The 20,684-nt window shown below is 39.1% G+C and overlaps 1 protein-coding gene across 2 annotated transcripts; it reads right to left on the bottom strand.

The window, feature by feature from the left end:
• Positions 1–964: 964 nt before the first annotated feature.
• Positions 965–20,137, bottom strand: LOC113661795 (heterogeneous nuclear ribonucleoprotein C). 2 transcript variants are annotated; one of them, XM_027176249.2, is made up of 9 exons: positions 19,976–20,137; positions 10,714–10,757; positions 6,967–7,232; positions 6,612–6,684; positions 6,454–6,501; positions 3,969–4,120; positions 3,384–3,497; positions 1,838–1,953; positions 965–1,699 (listed from the first exon to the last, which is right to left on the bottom strand). In XM_027176249.2, the coding sequence occupies exons 2-9, from the start codon at positions 10,716–10,718 to the stop codon at positions 1,601–1,603; spliced, it is 873 nt and encodes a 290-aa protein (XP_027032050.1). In that variant the 5' UTR covers positions 10,719–10,757; positions 19,976–20,137; the 3' UTR covers positions 965–1,600. The 2 variants fall into 2 exon arrangements, with proteins under 2 accessions (XP_027032050.1, XP_027032051.1); XM_027176250.2 differs by lacking the exon at positions 10,714–10,757.
• Between the last annotated feature and the right edge of the window lie 547 nt (positions 20,138–20,684).

Genomic DNA, 20,684 nt, shown 5'->3' with positions numbered 1-20,684 from the left:
GGTGATGGACAAGCCATCTTACAAATGTCTTTTAAATTAACCCATGTTGTGGGATTAACTGTATTTTTAACACTTTAAACCTACCTATTCTGGAAGCTAGCAGTGTTTGCTTGTGTGTTTGCCATCGACCTGGGAAATGGCTTCTACTCTTTGTTCTTAAAAAGTGTTAGTATTCCATTTAAAAGGAAAGTCCCCTTTTACACTACAAAGTGACGTGACATACAGCTGTATGGTGACTCATACTCAGAATTCGTTCTCTGCATTTAACGCATCCAAAGTGCACACACACACAGCACTGAACACACACACAGCACTGAACACACACCTGGAGCAGTGTGCAGCCATTTATGCTGCGGTGCCCGGGGAGCAGTTGGGGGTGGAGGAGATGGGTTTCTGTGCCTTGCTCAAGGGCACCTCAGTCGTGGTATTGTCGGCCCGAGACGCGAACCCACAACCTTAGGGTTAGGAGTCAAACTCTCTAACCATTAGGCCACGACTTCCCCCAGACAGTAGAGCTCACTCACTCTAGTCTAAGTGCATAGTGTGTAGTCTGTCATTTGGGACACAGCTAACAATTAGAGCATAAAGCAAAATGGGGACACAAGTTTTCAATTTTAGAAAAGGTTTAGAGTAAAACTGATTTAAAAGGGGGGGGGGTGTAACAGTATAAACAACAACAACAACAACAACCCATTTTAACTTCCTCAATTGCTAGCTGAACCTGCCTCATAATCAAAATGAAAATCTTGGCCACTTTTTATTTTCTCACAAACAACTTGTCTGACGTTTTTTGGTACATTCCAAATGTTTACTATTTAATTACTATTAGCCAAAACATTTAGTGTAATTTAAGCACCACTTCCCCAGAAGATTAGCAAACATCATAAAGCACAGCGTGACTAGAGTTTGATTAGAATCGTTATTTCATCCGGTACGCGGCATGTAGTTATAGATCTGCACAATGTTGCACAAAAGGTCTAGACTTTTTATTGAAATTTATTACAGAACAAAAAGAAAAACCACTAGAATGAAACAGCAACAAACATGTCTCTGTAGCACAATCCTCCACTTAATGTCACTAGACTCACAACAACAAACCGAAAAAAAAGAAAAAAAAAAAAAAAAGAATAAATTAAAAGTATATACTGTACAAGCTATTTATTTTTGTTGATGGGTGATCTGAGACATACTCAGACATACTCACCCCATAAAATCAGTTAAGAATCAAATTCGGTTGAACTTTACAACTGAAATAGTGAGTGACGCTGCCACTGACAGGTGAGGAATGGAAGTGCATTGACCTACGGGGAATTTTTAAAGCCTGCTGCTGGAAGAAGGGGGAAGAAAAAAACAGAAATCACTCCTACTTATACGAATTATGAAAAAAATGTGGCATGGTGAACAAAAAAAAATTGTGTGTTCCGAAGAGGATCTGATTTTTCGGTTTTTTTTTTAAACGTTGGTTTATTTATTTATTTATCGCACGAGATTTGTGGATTTAATTCCGCACGCATACTTGCATGCTGTATGTGGCATAATTTTAGACACCCACGTATTTCAGCGTAAAGTCTGTGTGGTTAGAACCGTAAGAACCGGTGCTTTAAGAGTGGTCTCCGTTAGTGCTGTCTCCGTCATCCTCTCCTTCCTCTTGTTCTCCTTCATCTTCCTCTTCATCTTCTTCCCTTCCCTGGCTCTTGATCTTTTCGGGTGCATGCACACACACGCGCACACACACACGCACACACACAGAGCAAAATCAAACACATCTAAAATAGAACTCTAGAACAACAACTCTACCCAACTCATTTCTTTTTTCCCCCCTCTCTCCACTACGCACCTCCTCTTCCTCTAAATCACCCTCTTCTTCGTAGTCGTTGATGTCCACGTTCTCTCTGTCCTTTTTCATGCTGGGATGCTGGGGAGATGACTCCTCCGCTTTAATGCTTTTCACTTCTAAACACAAGAAAAGTGTTGAGTACATCAAAACATTCAACACACACACACACACACACACACGTTACCATACATTTGATTTGTTAAGTCAATTAAGATATCCATTTAATTTCTTTTTTGCTAAGATACCGCTTGATTTATTCCAGCTTTTATTTACTATACTAGATTTTCTGTGGGTAATAAATTGACATACCTAGTATTTAGTAGCATTGCCTTTTAAATGCTCAAACTTAAACCTAAGCATCAGGACTTCGTCAAGCTTTGCTTTACACTAATAATTTTGTTGTTTTTTTTAGCTTATTTCTCTTGACAGAACTGGTGTAAGAACACAGGTTTCTAGGTCTCCTTTAACTCAGACATGTTTTTTCAGTTCAGCACACAAATTTTCAAACGGATTCAGGTCAGGGCTTTGTGATGGCCTTTCCTTTCATTTTTGGACGTGTGCTTAGCATTGTAGTCTCGCAGAAAGACGCCATTTTTAAATTTCTGCACCAGTCCTTTTTTACAAGCAAAATCCGAACACCCCTTCCGTCTCAGATCCTGCGAACCCCATGCTTTATTTCTGGGATGGTGCTTTTTGAATTCGAAAGGCTTCTCATTCTTCTGCATGATAATGCTGGTCCTTGGAGCAGGTGAGAAACAAATTTCCATGCCATGGTAATACAGGACCCACCCTCTTCATGGGCAATGTACATATTTAGTCTTTGATACCTCTAACTCCTTATCATGGGGTTTTGTTTCTTTACAATGACTATGTTGTCTGAAAATGTTTCGATTTGCAATGGGTAAAAAGGCACTGGCTCGAAATGTAGACCCTTAAATAAAGGCAATTGTCCACTTGCAGTTAATTCCTAATTATTTACATTTACGGCATTTAGCAGACACCCTTATCCAGAGTGACTTACAACTGAGCAACTGAGGGTTAAGGGCCTTGCTCAGGGGCCCAGCAGTGGCAGCTTGGTGGACCTGGGGTTCGAACCCATGACCTTCCGATCAGTAGCCCAACACCTTAAACACTGAGCTACCACATCTGGAAAGTCAGAAGCTCCACGCTGGAAGTCTACTATATAGAATTACAGCTGAAATATGTCTCTCTCTGTAGGATCTCTGACATTAATGTAGTAAATCACCTAACTGATTTGTTAAGAGATATAATGGCATTTAAAACAAAATATCAAATTGAGGAAGGAAATCCAAACTTTTGAATTGAGACCATTCGATCTATAATACTAACTCTGCCATAAAATACTATTTGTTCTCATTTTCCCTGTAAGCATACAAACTTTGGCACTTAATTGTTACCTATGAGCCTAAAAATCAGTGCAGTTACAAAACATTTCTTGTGTTTGTTCTTTGTTCAAGAACAAGAACAGCGTGTGTATGTGTGGTGTATAACATTGACAGACTGTTTGTGTGTGTGTGTGTTTTGCCTGATTTCTTGCTGTGTTCTCTTTCCATCCTATCCAGGCTCTCCAGGAGGTAGTCCACTTTGTGTTTGATTTGAGTCAGCTCCTTCTTGATGGTTTGCAGGTCATCAGCTCTCACTAAACACACACACACACACACACACACACACACACACACACACACACACACACACACACACACAGACAGACACACACAGACAGACACACACAGACAGACACACAGACACACACACACAGACACAGACACACAGACACAGACACACAGACACAGACACACACACACAGACACACACACACAGACACACACACACAGACACACACACACACACAGACACACACACACACAGACACACACACACACAGACACACACACACACAGACACACACACACACAGACACACACACACACACACAGACACACACACACAGACACACACACACACACACAGACACACACACACACACACAGACACACACACACACACATCACAGTAGAACCCGTGGGAATTATGTTCAAAACCATGGCATTTTTCTGTGTGACTGTGTATACATACAGATGTATGTATATATGTGTAATAAAGTACTAACTAGTGCGAGAGGTTCTCTGGCTGCTCTTAGCCGAGAAGCTGGTCTTGGCCCGGCGGCTGCCGCTCACGCTGACTCGCGGCCGCTTTGAGGGAATTACAGCACGGGAGAGTGGGGGAGGGGGAGGAGGCACCCGTGAGGGGTAGGTGTACACCCTAATAACAAACACACATACTAGTATTACATTTCAAAGTCCCACCACATGCATTTCATAAACATCATGTCAGTGAAGCGTAAAAACTTTTCAGTCAATTTGGGTTTCTGACTCGCCCGTGTTCCCGCGAGAAACATCAGCAGTGCAGTGGTGACGGTCAGAGTTCAGCAGGTTCAAACAGTTCAGCATTGTTTAAAACAAAAAAACAAGATAGAGGAACAGTGAGTAAACAGCGTGGCTGTGTTTATTCTGGTTCCCCATGACATGGTCATGTTCCAGTTTATCCTGAAGGTGGTCAGTGGCAGCTGAGGTCAGAACACTCGAGTTCATCCAATCCAACTTTGGTGAACACGGAGCTTGCTTTGTCACAAGGTGCATGGTCATTGCAACAGGTTTGGGCCTTTTAGTTCCCAGGGAAACAGTAAAGCTAGAAAGATTTTTTTATTGAAAGTAACAGCTCTAAGTTCTACCCTTGTCTGGTGTAAAGGCTTTTATGTTCTGTTTCCATGCTGTTTACATGCAGAGGACTATATTAATATAACTATATAAATAACAAATGGTAAAAATAATCCAGCATTCCTATCCATATGTCAGGATGAGAACCTGAGCCTTAGAAAGAAGAATCGGCACAATTCCAAGAAAACGATCCCCATATCCACTCTTGTCACCCTTGCCTTATAGCACACAAATGTGATGGGTAATTCAAATAGTTGTATCAAGCTTAAGTGAAGAAAAAAGAGAGCAAGAGGTATTGGCCAGGATTTAGACTTTGACCAAGGCAAGGCAAGGCAAGGCAAGGCAAGGCAATGTAAGGGAAGGTAAGGGAAGGTATGGTAAGGTATGGTATGAAAAGTTAAGGTATGGGAAGGTATGAGAAGGGAAGGTATGGTATAGTATGAGAAGTTAAGGTAAGGTAAGGTAAGGTATAGGGCTGTGTATTGGCAAGAATTTGGCGATACGATACGTATCACGATACGGGGTTGCGATACGATATGTTGCGATACATTGCGATATTGTAAGCAAGGCGATATATTGGGATATTTCTTATTTTAATTATAGGATAAAGTTTTAGGGAAGCTGTCAAGAACACCACCATATGCAACCTTAGCCAAAAAAAATTCTTATTTAAACAGAACACAGTGGGAACTGCATTTGCATTAATTAGCCCCTGTAACATTCAATATGATTGAACCACTTTATGTGCAGTATGAATAAATGGGGAAAAATAAAGTGCTTGCAGGATTTCTTAAATGTATTAAATTAAATGTTTTAAATGTTAGCTGTTATAAACAGACCACATATATTTTTAGACCCTGTCTTTAAAGCTTCACAGTTTCAGTTTACAATTGTAGCATGCAGTGTCCTAACATTTTGATCTGAACAAAAGAATTATATCTGCTTAATATCAATGAAAAAATAAAGTGCTTGCAGGATTCCTAAAGAAAACAAAAATATAAACAATAAAATATTTACAGATGTTGCACATTCTCAGAACCTTTCAACTTGGATTTTACAGGTTTCTTTCATTTGTATTTATATTTGTCTTTTTATTTAATGTCAAGGTTTTTCTGAAGAAAGATAAGCTGGTCAATATGCTCAGATGTCAGGGCACTTCTATGCGTATCTTCATATATATAGCGAACTATTTTAACGTTAACATTAGTAGCGCGCCGTTATGCTAGTACTTTGTAACGAGTGGAGTGGTGCTACCCCTTTAAGAGCAATGTGCCGTTGCTTTATTACTGTTATACTAGTTGGATGTGCGCATGCGCAAAAGTGTGCACACTTCAGTTATAACACCACGTGTGTGGAAGTCTGATGCTGCATCCGATATTCTCTTTTATTTTCATTTTCTCATACTAATGAGCATTTTTTGTTTTAGTAACATGTCATTACGGAGGTTTTTCCTGTGTACGGAGGAATAAACCGCTGCGAGTGAAACGTTTGTGAGTTCGTCCTTATTTTCGCGGGCCTAACCTTGAGGAGCTATCCTAAATCTCCATTAACGTGTTACTTCCTGTCACTGTTTAAGTTCAGAGATAAGAAGACTGCAATCTAGAGGTTGGGATATAAACGGAACAAAATGAAACTGCCATGAATCTGTTTTTTTTTTTTTTTTTTTTAAATAAATATCGATATTTTGTTTTTGAGAATCGATACAATATCGCCAAACAAAATATTGCGATACTCACGTGTATCGATATTTTCTTACACCCCTAGTAAGGTACGGTATGGTAAGGGAAGGTATGGGAAGAGATGGTATGGTAAGAGATGAGAAGAGGAGAGAATTAACAACACATTCTGGGTGAAGTGGAAAGACACTGCAGTGCTCACCTGTCATAGTAATCTCTTTGGAAGTCATAATCTAAATCAAATGTAGGACTGGAAGCAAAAAAGAGGAAAGGGAAAGGGTTAAATCTATACAGCAGCATAAATAAATAAATAAACAAATAAAATAAAATAAAAATAAAATAAAAAATACAATTATGTACCTGTACATTTCTCCTGCTGAACGCTTGATAGTCTTCGATCTGTGAGGCTTTGGTTCTCCAGCCAGGTTAATGTCTGTGAATGAAGGAGATCAGCAAGTTTTCAGATTCAAATGTAATTTATAAAATTGTAAAAGAAAAAAAATTATTTAAATCTATAAAAGAAAATGAAATGGAAGCTGTTAAAGCCTGAACAGTGCAAATTCTTTCTTGGTTAAAGGAAAAAGTTGAAATAGTGTCTTCCTTCTTCAGCTATAGCAGGCCTGACAATGTAGTTTGTGGTCCAATGGGTAATTTAAAAAAAGTAGTTCGTTAGTTTTATTTTTGAAACGAAAGAGTTGTTGAGAGCCACCATTACCCAGCACTTGTCCTACGACCATTCGTCCGTCCTCCCCGCCCACGGCAGCACGTGCGTTCCGCTCGTTTGCATACTGGACAAAGGCGTAGCCCTTGTGCACTGAACAGCCCACAATCTTGCCGTACTTGCTAAAAATGGCTTCCACGTCGGCCTTGGTCACCAGCATGGTGTTCAGGTTTCCGATGAAGACGCGCGAGTTGAGAGAGCGCGGGTCCGTCTTATTGGTCACGTTACTTGCCATCAGGCTGCTTGTAGTTGGTGAGAGTCTGCGTAGCAGTGGGGTGGGGGAAGGGAAGGCAAGAAAACAAGAGACGGAGGGTACGGGAAAGAAAATAGATGCCAGAATGACTATTTGGGGTGGATAAAACTAGTCTTGCAAAAGTGCTACAAAGCAATTCCACTGGACGGGGCCACTCACTGGTCAGGCTCGTGCAAGCTACCATGAGCTTGAAGATAAAAGAGTTTTGTTATAAGCATATATTTACAGATTTAAAAGAACCTACCTCGTATGAGGACACTAACAAAGCAACCAAGATTTAGTACAGGTTAAAAGAAAGGCATGAATAATAATAACTAACACATAAAAGACACCACTGGGTTTTGCACATGCTTAAGTTTGCTAAATCAAGCCGAAGACCTGAACCATATTTCTCCCAGATTAGAATAACACACACTCTCTCTCTGGGCCGTGTTCTAAATCACACACACAGTGTTGAAGGCTTTTCATAAAAATGTGTACTAAGTATATGTGTATATGCTGTGAGATTTACACATCAACACAAATATTCTGGTAGTCTTACATGTGAAGTACAGACCGACTCAAACACATATCAGTGTCATTAAATATACCTCTGCAAAACCAACCAAATCAGATCTTTATGACAGTAAAGCATTAAAATTCAAATTCTGATTTAAATACGCATGTCAAAGATGAAATTCATCCTAAAGAAAGTCTGGTTATTAACATGGAACATTTGTAACTTCACATTAAACTTAATAAGCGAGTGGGAAAAGTGCAGTTGTTTTTATGTCTTGTGATACTTGATTCTTGTGTTTTTTTGCCCCACTTTCAGCATTCAGGTGGTAGGTTTGGTTTTGTCGTGGTGTTGAACTTTTTGCTGTTTTTCTTGATTCCGCATGGTTGGTATGTTGGAGCTTCATGTTAATGCGTGAATCTTATTTTTCTTGTGGTTCAAATGACCTTAATATATAACGTTACAATGAGCACAGCAGAGTAGAACGAAGCTCAGGCTCAGTAATAAGATGACATTTAATTGTATAACAGGCTCAGAATAATGTACACGTGTGGATTAGATTCTCTTGCTCCATGTGCTGTTGACTCCAATAACTGCTGTCGGAAGAAATTATTATTATTATTATTATTTATTTTATTTTACATAAAACACCAAACCATTTACAATCTTAAATAAAAACAATATGGCAAGTGATGACATCGATCGATATTGTGGTAATCCTAATTTGGGAAAAAGTTCTCTTTCATTTTTTGCCCCCAGTGGTGCAATGAATCTGGCCAGAAATCATCATGGTTTATAAAAACACCCAAGTCATGTAGATGTTTCCTCAAAGATATGAGCTCTATCCATCTATCTATCTATCTACCTATCTATCCATCCATCCCCATGTCTGTCTGTCTGCGCCTGTCTATCCTCATACCCCATATATCCATCCATCCATCCATCCCCGTGTCTGTCTGTCTGCGTCTGTCTATCCTCATACCCCATCTATCCATCCATCCATCCATCCATTCCCCTCTCTGTCGATCTACCTATACATGCCCCTATCTTTACACGCATTCATCTATCTATTCATCCAACCAGCTATCCCCGTCTCTCTAGCCATCCATCCATCCATCTGACCCGTGTCTGTCTGGCTGCATCTGTCTGTCTATCCACACACCCCATTTATCCATCCATTCATCCCCCTCTCTGTCTATCTACCTATACATGCCCCTATCTATATACCCATCCATCCATCTATCCATCCAACCAGCTATACCCGTCTGTCTGTCCATCCATCCATCCGACCTGTGTGTCTGGCTGCATCTGTCTGCCTATCCACACACCCCATCTATCCATCCATTCACCCCCTCTCTGTCTATCTACCTATACATGCCCCTATCTATATACCCATCCAGCTATCCATCCGTTCAGCTGCCCCTTATCCGTCTGTCTGTCTATCCTCTATCCATCCCCCATTCTGTCTGTCTGTTTATACATCAATCCACCCCTCGTCTGTCTATCCATCCATCCATCCATCCGACCTGTGTCTGTCTGTCTATCCACACACCCCATCTATCCATCCATTCACCCCCCTCTGTCTATCCACCTATACATGCCCCTATCTATATACCCATCCATCTATCCATCCGTTCAGCTGCCCCTTATCCGTATGTCTGTCTTTCTATCTATCCATCCATCCATCCATCCCCCATTCTGTCTGTCTGTTTATACATCCACACACACCCCATCCATCCATCAATCCACTACCCCGTCTGTCTCTGCCTGTCTGTCTGTCTATACATCCATCCATCCATCTGTCTATCTATCTAACTGTATTTCCACACACATCCCCTCCTGTCTGTGTTTATAAATACCATGGGAGTAAAATCTTATCCTCAAAGGGTCAGAGTGGGTGCAGGTTTTCATACCAGTCCACAGGAGCCACACTTGATTCCACATGTTTATTCAGCTCATCGTGGCTTTCATTAGACTCTGGTGTGGCTGCTGCTTGGTTGGAATGAAAACCTGCACTTACACTAGCCTTTTCAAGCTAGGGTTGGACTCCCCCGATCTATACACCCATTTATCCATCAGTCTACACAAACCTGTCTGTCTATCTGTCTATCATCCTTTTTCGTTAAATTCATTAAATCAGCTCTGAGTTGTGTGCAGACTAAATTTTAAATAAGATATATATGGGTTTTCTTTTTTCGTCGTTTTATCATCATATTTCATTGTTTGATTTGGTTTGAAAGCACTTCCTCACATCAGGTAGGTCTGGGAACTCAATGTCTCTGTATATTACATCAGATCAATATGTGAAACACTAAATAAAATCACTTTTCTTGAATCTCCATAACATTTGGTAGGAAAAAAAAAAAAGTTATTCTAACATGTGATTTGTTCCTTGTCACTAAATGTTCTGATCCCCAGATTAGCTTGTAATAAGTAGATTTTTTTTTTTATTGTGCATTTTTTCCCTTAAATCTGATTGGTAAAAAGAAGTTGATTCATTTTGTATGGCAGCGGCTCTGAAGATATTTACGTTTGAGGTACGTTAAATGGATTAAAAACGCAATGTCATTTAACTGATAAAAATGTTTAAATATTGATATGGTGAAGCTCCTCAGTGCTAAATACTAGAGGGACTGTATGAACATATAACAGGAAATTAACTGGGGAAAAAAACAAAAAAAAAAAAAACACGAGATAAATAATAACTGGTGTCATAGCCTCATCACCTGGTGGTTCATGATTTGGCTGTTCCTTTTTTTTTTTAAACATATATATAAAAAATATACATGACATTTGTGTGAATCAACATCAACTTTTTGACCTACAGCATTAGAACACGAGCATTGCAGTGGTTTGTGTGTGAATAAAGTGAACATGAACTTTACAGGGAGAGTGTGTGTGTGTGTGTGTTCGGTACATTAGAAAGCATTTAGGATTTGATAACATTTGTACACAGTATACAGAGGGGGAGGGGGGAGGAATAGTCACTCACTCCATCCTGTGTTTTTCGGGGTTGAGTCGTCTGTCTGCCTGATTCTGTTGGAGAAAAGAGGGGTCATTATTGGTCCACCGGTGAGCTGTTGCTCAGCAGTGCATTCAGGGTAAAAGGGAGGTGGGTGTTCAGTGAGACGTTACCGCCACCCTCCCCCCCCCCCCCTATCAAGGTCACACCAACAACAACCCAGACAGGGATAGTGCTGCTACCGCCACCCAGTGGCAGAATGACGCAATGACTACTGCTGTGTGAACGGAAAATGAAACAGATCTGTAGCTCTTGCACAAAAGAAAGCTTTTAATATGCCCTTTGTATAGGAAGGGGGACACCTAGCTGGTTAGAACTATAAATCCTACTTAAAATACTGAGGCTGTTCACCTCCTTTTCAGCTCCTAACAGACATCCGTGCAGTAATTACGTCCGAGTCGTGAAGCAAAGGGCGTATTAAAAGCGATATTGGAACACAGCAAGTAGAAGTAGACATGTACTCGATACGCATAGCAGTTAGTCAGCTTGGATGCAAGCAACAGAATATATGGTGCATCCACACCCTCTAGACCAAAAGATAGTTAAAAGGATCTATTCTAAAATCACCGAAACATTTTCTATCGATAGACAAAACAACATTCAGACTTAAGACACTACATGGGTTTATGCAATTTATTTATTTAAATAAAAAATTGTCTATTGTAGCAGACATCTCTGATATATACATGAAATAGACTGAGATCAAATATACAGTCTGTGCGTTTGAGCTTTAATTGCAGCAAGTTTACTACGAGTCGTTTATTATATACTGCCATGGACAAAAAAAAATGGTTTGTAGATGTAGTGTGTAAAGATTTATATTGTCAAAATAAATAAATAAATAAATACATTCAAATGAAATAAAATATGAGTGTTGACATTAAACTAGCAAACCCACGGTGCAGAAGACGTCCTAAATTACTTCGGTATGAATTTATTATTTGAGGTTAATTTAAGAATAAATAAAAATGTAATCAACTTCCGAGACCTTTGTGTTTGTAGTTGTAGTGTATCGTTCTTTAATAATAATCACTTATTTATAGTCAACTTTTTAATGCGAAGAGTTTATTATTTATTTCCTAATTAATGTCTTTCAATAAATGCGGTTCTTTTGAATCACTTCATCATCCCGTGACACATTTATACTACAACGTGATATAAACGTTTAGCCATATATATGTTTTTTTATTCATTTATTGAATCGATTTTGTGTTCTCTTGCTGTTTCTTTTTGCTCTTTCAGGCCAACCTACAAGTAGGCTTCCAACTGTCAATATATCTGCTCGCTACATAATGAAGACTGAAGAAAAAAGGGAGAAAAAGTGGCTGTTGCACAACTGGAGTCTGTTTGCGTGTTACTTTCAAGACAAGAAACCCTAAAAAAATATATATATTATGACATCAGACATGAACTAAAAAAATGAGTATGTTGGAGGCTTTCTGTAAATATTCAAATACGTGAAAATAAAGCTTAAACAATTAATGAAACAAGAAAAAAAAAAAAACTGGTTATTCCTAGCTGAATAAAGGCTTTAAAAGTTAAATATTTGAATACAATTTTTTTATCTTGAGTAGCTTGAATCCTTTTATTTATTTTGTTTTAACACTTTCTGAGTAGGATTTAATACAATGTGGGATTTTTTTTTATTATACCAATATTAGAATAACATTTATCAACAGTCTGGACTTTTAGGAATAGGGTCGGGGGTCAGGAGGATGAGGATGGGTGATTAGAGTCACTGCACAGCCTAGCGATCGGTACTACAAGACGACGCTTGAACCAGCTCAAAGAAACTACAGGGCACAAGTACTCATTCGTAACTGCATGAGAAAGAAAAACAAATACAACAAACTTACAGACTGATGCTGGGAAAGAGACCTTCTTTTAAAAGTGAAAATGATAAAAGGGGAGAAACAAAAACGGAGAAGAGAATGAGGGGAATACTCTAAAAAGTCCAAAGTGGACACTGAAGGTATGAGTACAGATACATAGGAGGTAAACGCATCCTGATGTTCATCCGGATCCTCTCCTCTGCAGACTAGTGTGTAATTAGTTACTTATTTAAGCATGATTAATGAAGAAATGTCTAGGGATTAGTTGGTTTGATATGAGGAAATATATTCGTATTTATATATTAGATTATAAGAAGACGCCTTTAAGATACATTACAGCATAGTGCAATTGTTTTTTCCCCGCATATCCCAGCCGAGGAGGTTGGGGTCAGAGTGCAAGGGCAGCTTAGTGGGGCTTGAACACTGATCTTCTGATCAACTTAAACTCTTGAGACACTTAACATCTACACTGTGACAGATTGGATGTGTTTGGCACGCCATACTCAAAACATTGCAATATTAACGGACCTATAGTTTAGAAGCTGAACTACAATCTCGGGTTTTAAGGGTACTTTTATTATTATTATTATTATTATTATTATTATTATTATATTCTATTTTGCCGTCACATCGCATGGGTTGTGTGTACTACACTTATCTATGCACATGTCTCAAAACCCCTATGACTGTATGGACACAAACAAGCAAACAAACAAAAAACAAACAAACATAAGAGTTACTGTTCCTCCAGGGTTTCATGATAGCAGAAATTAACACAAATATCAAGCAAACTCAACGTACTTTGACAGAAAATGCAACCCATTAAAAAGATCACAGTATTTTTTGGTCTGTTGCATTACGGCATCACGAGAGCTGAAGTCGTCTTTGTTCTTATGTTTGCCGAACGTGAGTGCAGCCATTATAGACATTAAAGGTGGGGTGCACGATGTTTCAAAGCCAATGTTGACATTTTAGATCACCAAAACAAACACGCCCCTAACCCAAATGGGTGTCACCCCTGTTTTAGCTCCGCCCCACACATACATACATACGTAACCCAGGCAACTATTATGGCGAAACCTGTTTGGGGGTATTTTTGGCCGAGGGGGTATTTTTTATCAATAAATGATCTCAATGAGTAATACTATGGTAATACAAATGTGTTTGTAGTACTGCGTGCTGTACTGTGAAAGGTTTAGCTCCGTTTCATGCGGAAGGCGACGTTCAACACCTAGAACCCGATGCATATGTAACGGCAGGTATCCGCCATATCAACGTTTCAACCGCTTTTGGCTAATGTCACACATGCGCACTGAACAGTCTCTCCGCCGCATATTGACAAGACACGCCCCTTTCTGCACATTGGCTACATGTTTGTTCTGTTAGTCGGCCCGACTCAGTTTTCTGAAGCATTTCTCAAACATTGTGCACCCCACCTTTAATATCATGTGTCTTTTCACTGCTAAAAGTTTAAAGAAAGAATCCTGTTTATGCAATTTCGCCAAATTGTAAAAGATAAAAAAAAAATCCGCAGCATTTTTTGCAACAATTTTGCACAGAAAATTCTGAAATCATGGAGGCACTGATTAGTTGTGCAGCCACTGTACAAATTGTATTATCAATTTATAAACACACAAAAATAGTGATGCACATTATTGTAGAGCAGTTGAGTGTTAAAGGCCCCGGGATTTGATTCACAATAAATTTGATTCCAATCGTCTGTCCTCTAAACTCTAAGCTAACGTTCCACTGATGGACTCCTATTAGATTTGACTTTATTGTCATTGGGAAAATTACATGTACAAAGCTACAAATGCAGTTAATATATAAATACAGTGGTGTGAAAAAGTGTTGGCCCCCTTCCTGATTTTTTATTTATTTGCATGTATGTCGCAGTTTATTGTTTCATATCAAATGTAAAACAAATTAAAATATTAGAGATAACGCAAGTAAACACAACATGCAGTTTTTAAATGAAGGTTTTTATTATTAAGGGAAAACAAAATCCAAACCCACATGGTCCTGTGTGAAAAAGTGTTTGCCCCCCCATTAAAACATAACTATGGTTTATCACACCTGAGTTCCATTTCTCTAGCCACACCCAGGCCTGATCACTGCCACACCTGTTCACAATCAAGAAATCACTTAAATAAGACCTGACTGTCAAAGTGAAGAAGACCAAAAGATCCTCAAAAGCTACACATCACGAGATCCAAAGAAATTCAGGAGCAAATGAGAAAGATCTCAATTGCTTTCTATCAGTCTGGAAAAGGTTATAAAGCCATTTCTAAAGCTTTGGGACTCCAGCGAACCACAGTGAGAGCCACAGTGAGAGTGGTGAACAAACATGGAACAGTGGTGAACCTTCCCAGGAGTGGCCGGTCGACCAAAATTACCCCAAGAGCGCAGCGACGTCTCATCTAATATGTCACAAAAGACCCCACGACAACATCCAAAGAACTGCAGGCCTCACTTTTCTCAGTTATGGTCAGTGTTCATGCCTCCACCATGAGAAGGAGACTGGGCAAAAATGGCCTGCATGGCAGAGTTAAAAGACAAAAACCGCTGCTGAGCAAAAAGAACATAAAGGCTCGTCTCATATTTGCCAGAAAACATCTGGATGATCCCCAAGACTTTTGGGAAAATACTCTGTGGACTGACGAGAAAAAAGCTGAAATTTTGGAAGGTGTGTAAGTAACACTGCATTTCAGAAGCAGAACATCATACCAACATTAAAATATGATGGTGGTAGTGTGATGGTCTGGGGCTGTTTTGCTGCTTCAGGACCCGGAAGACTTAAATGGATAAAGCTGTGATAAATGGAACCATGCATTCTGCTGTCTACCAAAAAATCCTGAAGGACAGTGTGTGGCCATCTGTTCGTGACCTTAAGCAGAAGCGGACTTGGGTTCTGCAGCAGGACAATGATCCAAAACACACCAGCAAGTCCACGTCTGAATGGATGAAGAAAAACAAAATGAAGACTTGAGTGGCCGAGTCAAAGTCCTGACCTGAATCCTATTGAGATGCTGTAACCTCAGGCTATTAAAGGCGGTTCATGCTTGAAAACCCTCCAGTGTGGCTGAATTACTGTACATCAATGCAAAGACAAGTGAACCAAAATTCCTCCACAGCTCTGTAACAGACTCATTGCAAGTTATCGCAAACGCTCGATTGCTGCCAAGGGTGGCCCAACCAGTTATTAGGATTAGGGGGCAAACACTTTTTCACACAGGATCATGTAGGTTTGGATTTTGTTTTCCCTTAATAATAAAAACCATTTCAAAACTGCATGTTGTGTTTACTTGTGTTATCTTCGACTAATGTTTACATTTGTTTGATCTGAAAATAAAAATCAGGAAGGGGGCAAACACTTTCACACCACTGTATACACAGTCATGTCAAAAAAATTAGGACGCCCCATGAAAGCCTGTGGGTTATTTTTTTAATAGTCCAAAATATGAGGATTTGTTCGTTATATTGTTAACAATATTCGAAGACTCAAGAAATATAACTAACCAAATAAAAAGAAAGAAAGGTCTTTTTCTAAACGATCTGTAAAATGTAACTGAAGAAAAATCTTGCCACAGAAGCTACAACTACTGTATTAGTAAGAACCTAACAATAGAACTGACTCGAATCTTCACTTCAGTACACCAGACAGCACCTAGACAAGCCTCACAGTAATTCGGAGTGATGAGACCAATACTGAACTTTATAATCTCAACCATAAATGCTTGTAGAGGAGTGAACAAGGCCTACGGTGAAAAGTACACCATCCGTACTGTAAAGCACGGTGATGGATCTCATGTTTTGGGGCCGTGTGAGCTCCAGTGGCACGGGGAAGTTAGTAAAAGTTGATGGCAAGATAAATGCAGCATGTTATCAGAAAATACTGGCAGACAATTTGCATCTACAGCAGGAAATCTGCACATGGGACGCTCTCGGATGTTCCAACATGACAACGATCCACAGCACAAGACAAGTTTGCACCTTTAATGGCTACAGCAGTAAAAGGTCAAGGTTCTGGAGCAGCCATTACAGTCTCCTGACCTCAATATCACTGAGCCACTTTGGGGAGATCTTAAACATGCAAGATAACCAAAACACATACATTTAGGCATTTTGCCAATAAAAAAAGAAAAGAAAGAAAGCACAGCTAGACAACCTGAGAGAATTAAGGACCTCATGCACCGTTATTACAAAAGACTGCATGCCATCACTGATGCTAGAGCGGCCAATACGCCATATTAACAACTAAATGTATGCAAACATTAGAACAGGGATTATGATGTTTTGTTTGAGGATTGTGCCATTCTGTTGTGCCTTACATATTAACTTGAGTCCAATAAGAAAAAAAATTATTTGTTTTAACCTCTCGCTCGTTTTCTTTAAAAAATAAAAAAATAAAAAATTCTTGCAAATTCTCCCAAGGTACGCAAACTTTTGAGCACAATTTCTACACAAATGCCCACTGACCGATTCGTAGGTTCCTGGAGCGATGCGCACTAGAAAATTATGCTTTGTTTAACAGAAAGCTAGATAGGAGATAATATGCAACAGGAGCGCAACTAATTAATCAATAAATCAATAAATTCATGAACAATTGTTTTATTTATTAAATGAAATGATCAGACAGGGACGGGTTTCGGCAGGGGGATCTCTCCTATTCTTGATAAAATTTCAACATCCAGGGTTGCCAGAGTAGCTTATTTGTTTTTTACATCTCATCTAACCGTTTAGTATGTAGTGCATCCAGGGAAAAGTATGTTTTCTAATTAAGAGGTTAGTCACCTAAATCCAGTTTAAAACTGAACGCTCAGAATGAAATCTAATCATGTTCCTTCACCGTAGGCTAACAAAGAGAAGGTGTAAAAGCAAACAGTGTATCTTCAAAGTACAGACCTATTACTGGTATAAAATATAAAGATGATTAAAAGGCAAAGCAGAGCTGCGTTCGCACCAGCACATGCTGAGAAAAACCAAACAAATGTGTGTCAATTCGCGAAAGATTTCCTGAACTATCTGGAGTATTGCTAAATATTGCTTCAAAACGAAGTCTGAAAATGTGGGAACATAAATACCTTAAATACATTGAATGACATTTTGTTTCGTGTCCTGTAATGTACATTTTATTAAGATATGCGAAATCACGCCTGCGTATCAACGTTGGCGTTAAATAATCCTGTACAATGTGTAGTAAATATCTCCCTGGTTTGGAAGAAGAAAAAAAACTGTCCTAGTTGTTTCTATTAACCATTTTTCAAATTTATATTTACTTTTTGAATGCTTACTGGTAATCGTATTTCTTATTAGAAGGGTTTTGGTTTTATCCCTGATAGCTTGTTAGCGAATTGTAAATAATTCTCCGCCCGTTTGTCACGATGTAAGAGTTGCACACTTCCAAACAGTGTGAGGAATTTAAGAGGAGTGTCAAAAACAGTACTGAACACAGAAAAATCTATAAAAGTCAGTGAATAGCAAATTTGAGAATCCCTAATGACAAGAATCAGTTTTCCCCCTTAAATAATTCTGTTGAACGTAAGCAATAAGAAATCTTCCTGGATATTCAGGCAATTCTTTTTTTATTTGGCATTAATCATCAACGCAGTTGTTGATTTCAACAATGTCACTGATTATATTATGTCCGTGCAAAAAAACATCGTTATTCTCCTGCAGTCCATTTAAAAATCATTCGTCCCACAAGCATCATTCAAAAATCCGTCTCTCCAAAAAAAAAAAAAAAAAAAAAAATTGCAAAGAATTGTACAATACATGGACAATAGGATGGACAATGAAACTGAAAAACCTTGTTTTTAGACCACAATAAATTTATACCAAGGTGTACGTACTTCTGCAGCCAATACAGCATCAATTCATTGTCCTGCACTGTGGCCAGAGGGATTCTGAGCCATTCCTCTTGCAGACTCCCTACATGATGTTGGTGGAGAAGTTTGGCTTCTCTAAAACACCCCAAAGTGTCTGAGTATTATTCAGACCTGGTGACTGTTGAGGCCATGCGAGATGTCCAACATCATTTTAATGTTTATCAAACTACTGTCATCAGTCTTGCTGTGTGTATTAGTGCATCACCCCCCTTATACATTGCATCAGCCTTGGTATAACGTTTGAACCACCGGGTGCACACTGTCCTCCAGAATAGCATGGTAGTCTTCGGCAGGGACGTGCCAATCTAGCACAAGTAGGAATCTTGGGAATGCCAAGATACTGCATCCTAAACCTTCACTGATCCAGTACTGACCCCAGTACTTTACAGTAGGCACAGTAAGCCTTTTTTTTGGTTTCTCGACACCATAATTGTATGGGAAAGACAGTGAAGGTGGACTCACCAGAGAACTATACATCTTTCACATGAACCACGGGCCAAGATTTTCACTTCAGACACCTAAATTTGGCACTGGCACAAATGACCAGGGTTTGGATAGCAACCAGATTATAAATATTAAACCGATGGATCTCAAAACAAACGAGTGGAAAGGAGGTAGGTGCTTCATTCTTCTGAAGAAAAGAAGTGATTTTGGCAAATGTGATTTGGGATACAACGATGATTAGTATCCAGACATCTTTTTGACACAGCTTCCTTGTGTTGAGTTACTCCTGTTGGAAGCGGTTCGTCCTTGGCTGTGGTACGCCGACATTACCCAGGATACCTACATGGCCCTAAATACACGACAAGCAATTTATCCTCTGAAATGTCTCCCAGTATGTTGTGTGCATTGCTGTATATTATTTAAAACAGTGCTATCGCTCTATTCCTCTTTCAGACGTCGTTTTTACTTACGGAACGTAAAAATGTGAACATATAGGTGTGAAAGCTCTGATTCTAGATCAGCCAGTGTTTCAGTTTCATTGTCCAACCATGAGTGCAGCCATGAATCAGCAAAAAAAATCAGCAATACATTAAAAACAAAGCACACTGGTTCATGTCCAAATTAAAAACAGACTATGTAGGCTACGTTTGGGGTAAAAATACTTATTGAAAAATGTTTTTTAAAAGGATTAAGACTCCAGACATGGATGAGGAAAACCACCATCTTGGAAAACACAACAGAGCCAGTTTACACTTAGCCTACATTCACCTTCAAAAATACAAACACATCTCAGCTACTGGGAGGGAAAAAAAGTTAATTTTGTGAAAAATAAATTACTCTGATATAAAAAAAAGTTCTCTGTTTTTTTGTTCGTTTGTTTTAGGCTGTTCTACATCTGCATCACAAAATGTACGCCACCAAACCATCAGAGTCTCAAGCAGGCAGAAAAATGCTAAAAATAAAAAATAAAAATAAAAAAAAAATAAAAAATACGCTCCATAGATAAGTTCATAGTCAGCCAAAAAATAAAAAAAATCACAAAAAAATCTCTCGAATCAAAATACTCACCGGGAGTTTAAGATTAAAAATGATTAAAATTCGACGCAGTGTTGTTGGAAGACAGAGCGGGTGTCTGCTCGCTAACACTGCAACCACAGGCGAGGACAGGAAAATGGCGCCGTGCGCATGCGCAAACACGTAGTGCTTTTACACTGTGCAGCCTCCAGGGGGAGCACCGCGTTAGAACGTTACCTAATATTAGAGTACAGATAATTAGGTGGATTCTGATGTCTTCAATTTACATTTCAGAATCAGAATCAGAATCAGAATCAGAATCAGAATCACAAAGAGCTTTATTGCCAGGTCGTTAAGGCCAGACAGTACAGACTGCATCTGATCCAGTATTAGGTGCATTCGATTCAGTGCCTATTGCATTCGATTCAGTACCAACTGCATTTGATTCAGTACCCACAGTATTTGATTTAGTGTTAAATGCATCTGATTCAGTACCAAATGCATTCCATACATACTACACCCACCATGCTGGGCCCCGTCATGTGACCTACTTTCTATTCAGTACCAAATGCAATCGATTCAGTACCAACTGCATCCGATTCAGTACCAACTGCATCCGATTCAGTATTAAATGCATTTGATTCAGTATCAAATGCATTCATAGATAGATAGATAGATAGATAGATAGATAGATAGATAGATAGATAGATAGATAGATAGATAGATAGATAGATAGATAGATAGATAGATAGAATACATTCCA

The sequence above is a fragment of the Tachysurus fulvidraco genome, chromosome 7 (genome assembly GCF_022655615.1).
Source record: "Tachysurus fulvidraco isolate hzauxx_2018 chromosome 7, HZAU_PFXX_2.0, whole genome shotgun sequence".
In the NCBI taxonomy this organism is placed as follows: domain Eukaryota; kingdom Metazoa; phylum Chordata; class Actinopteri; order Siluriformes; family Bagridae; genus Tachysurus; species Tachysurus fulvidraco.
This window is presented reverse-complemented; position numbering and strand designations above follow the sequence as displayed.

Bases quoted from the DNA above. Each gene is read 5' to 3' on its own strand.
- LOC113661795 (XM_027176249.2), bottom strand. The intron at 6,685-6,966 runs GTAATGGTGGCT...CTTCATTCACAG, and splicing joins GGTCGTAGGACAAGTGCTGG to ACATTAACCTGGCTGGAGAA. The intron at 3,498-3,968 runs GTTAGTACTTTA...GTGTGTGTTTAG, and splicing joins CCAGAGAACCTCTCGCACTA to TGAGAGCTGATGACCTGCAA.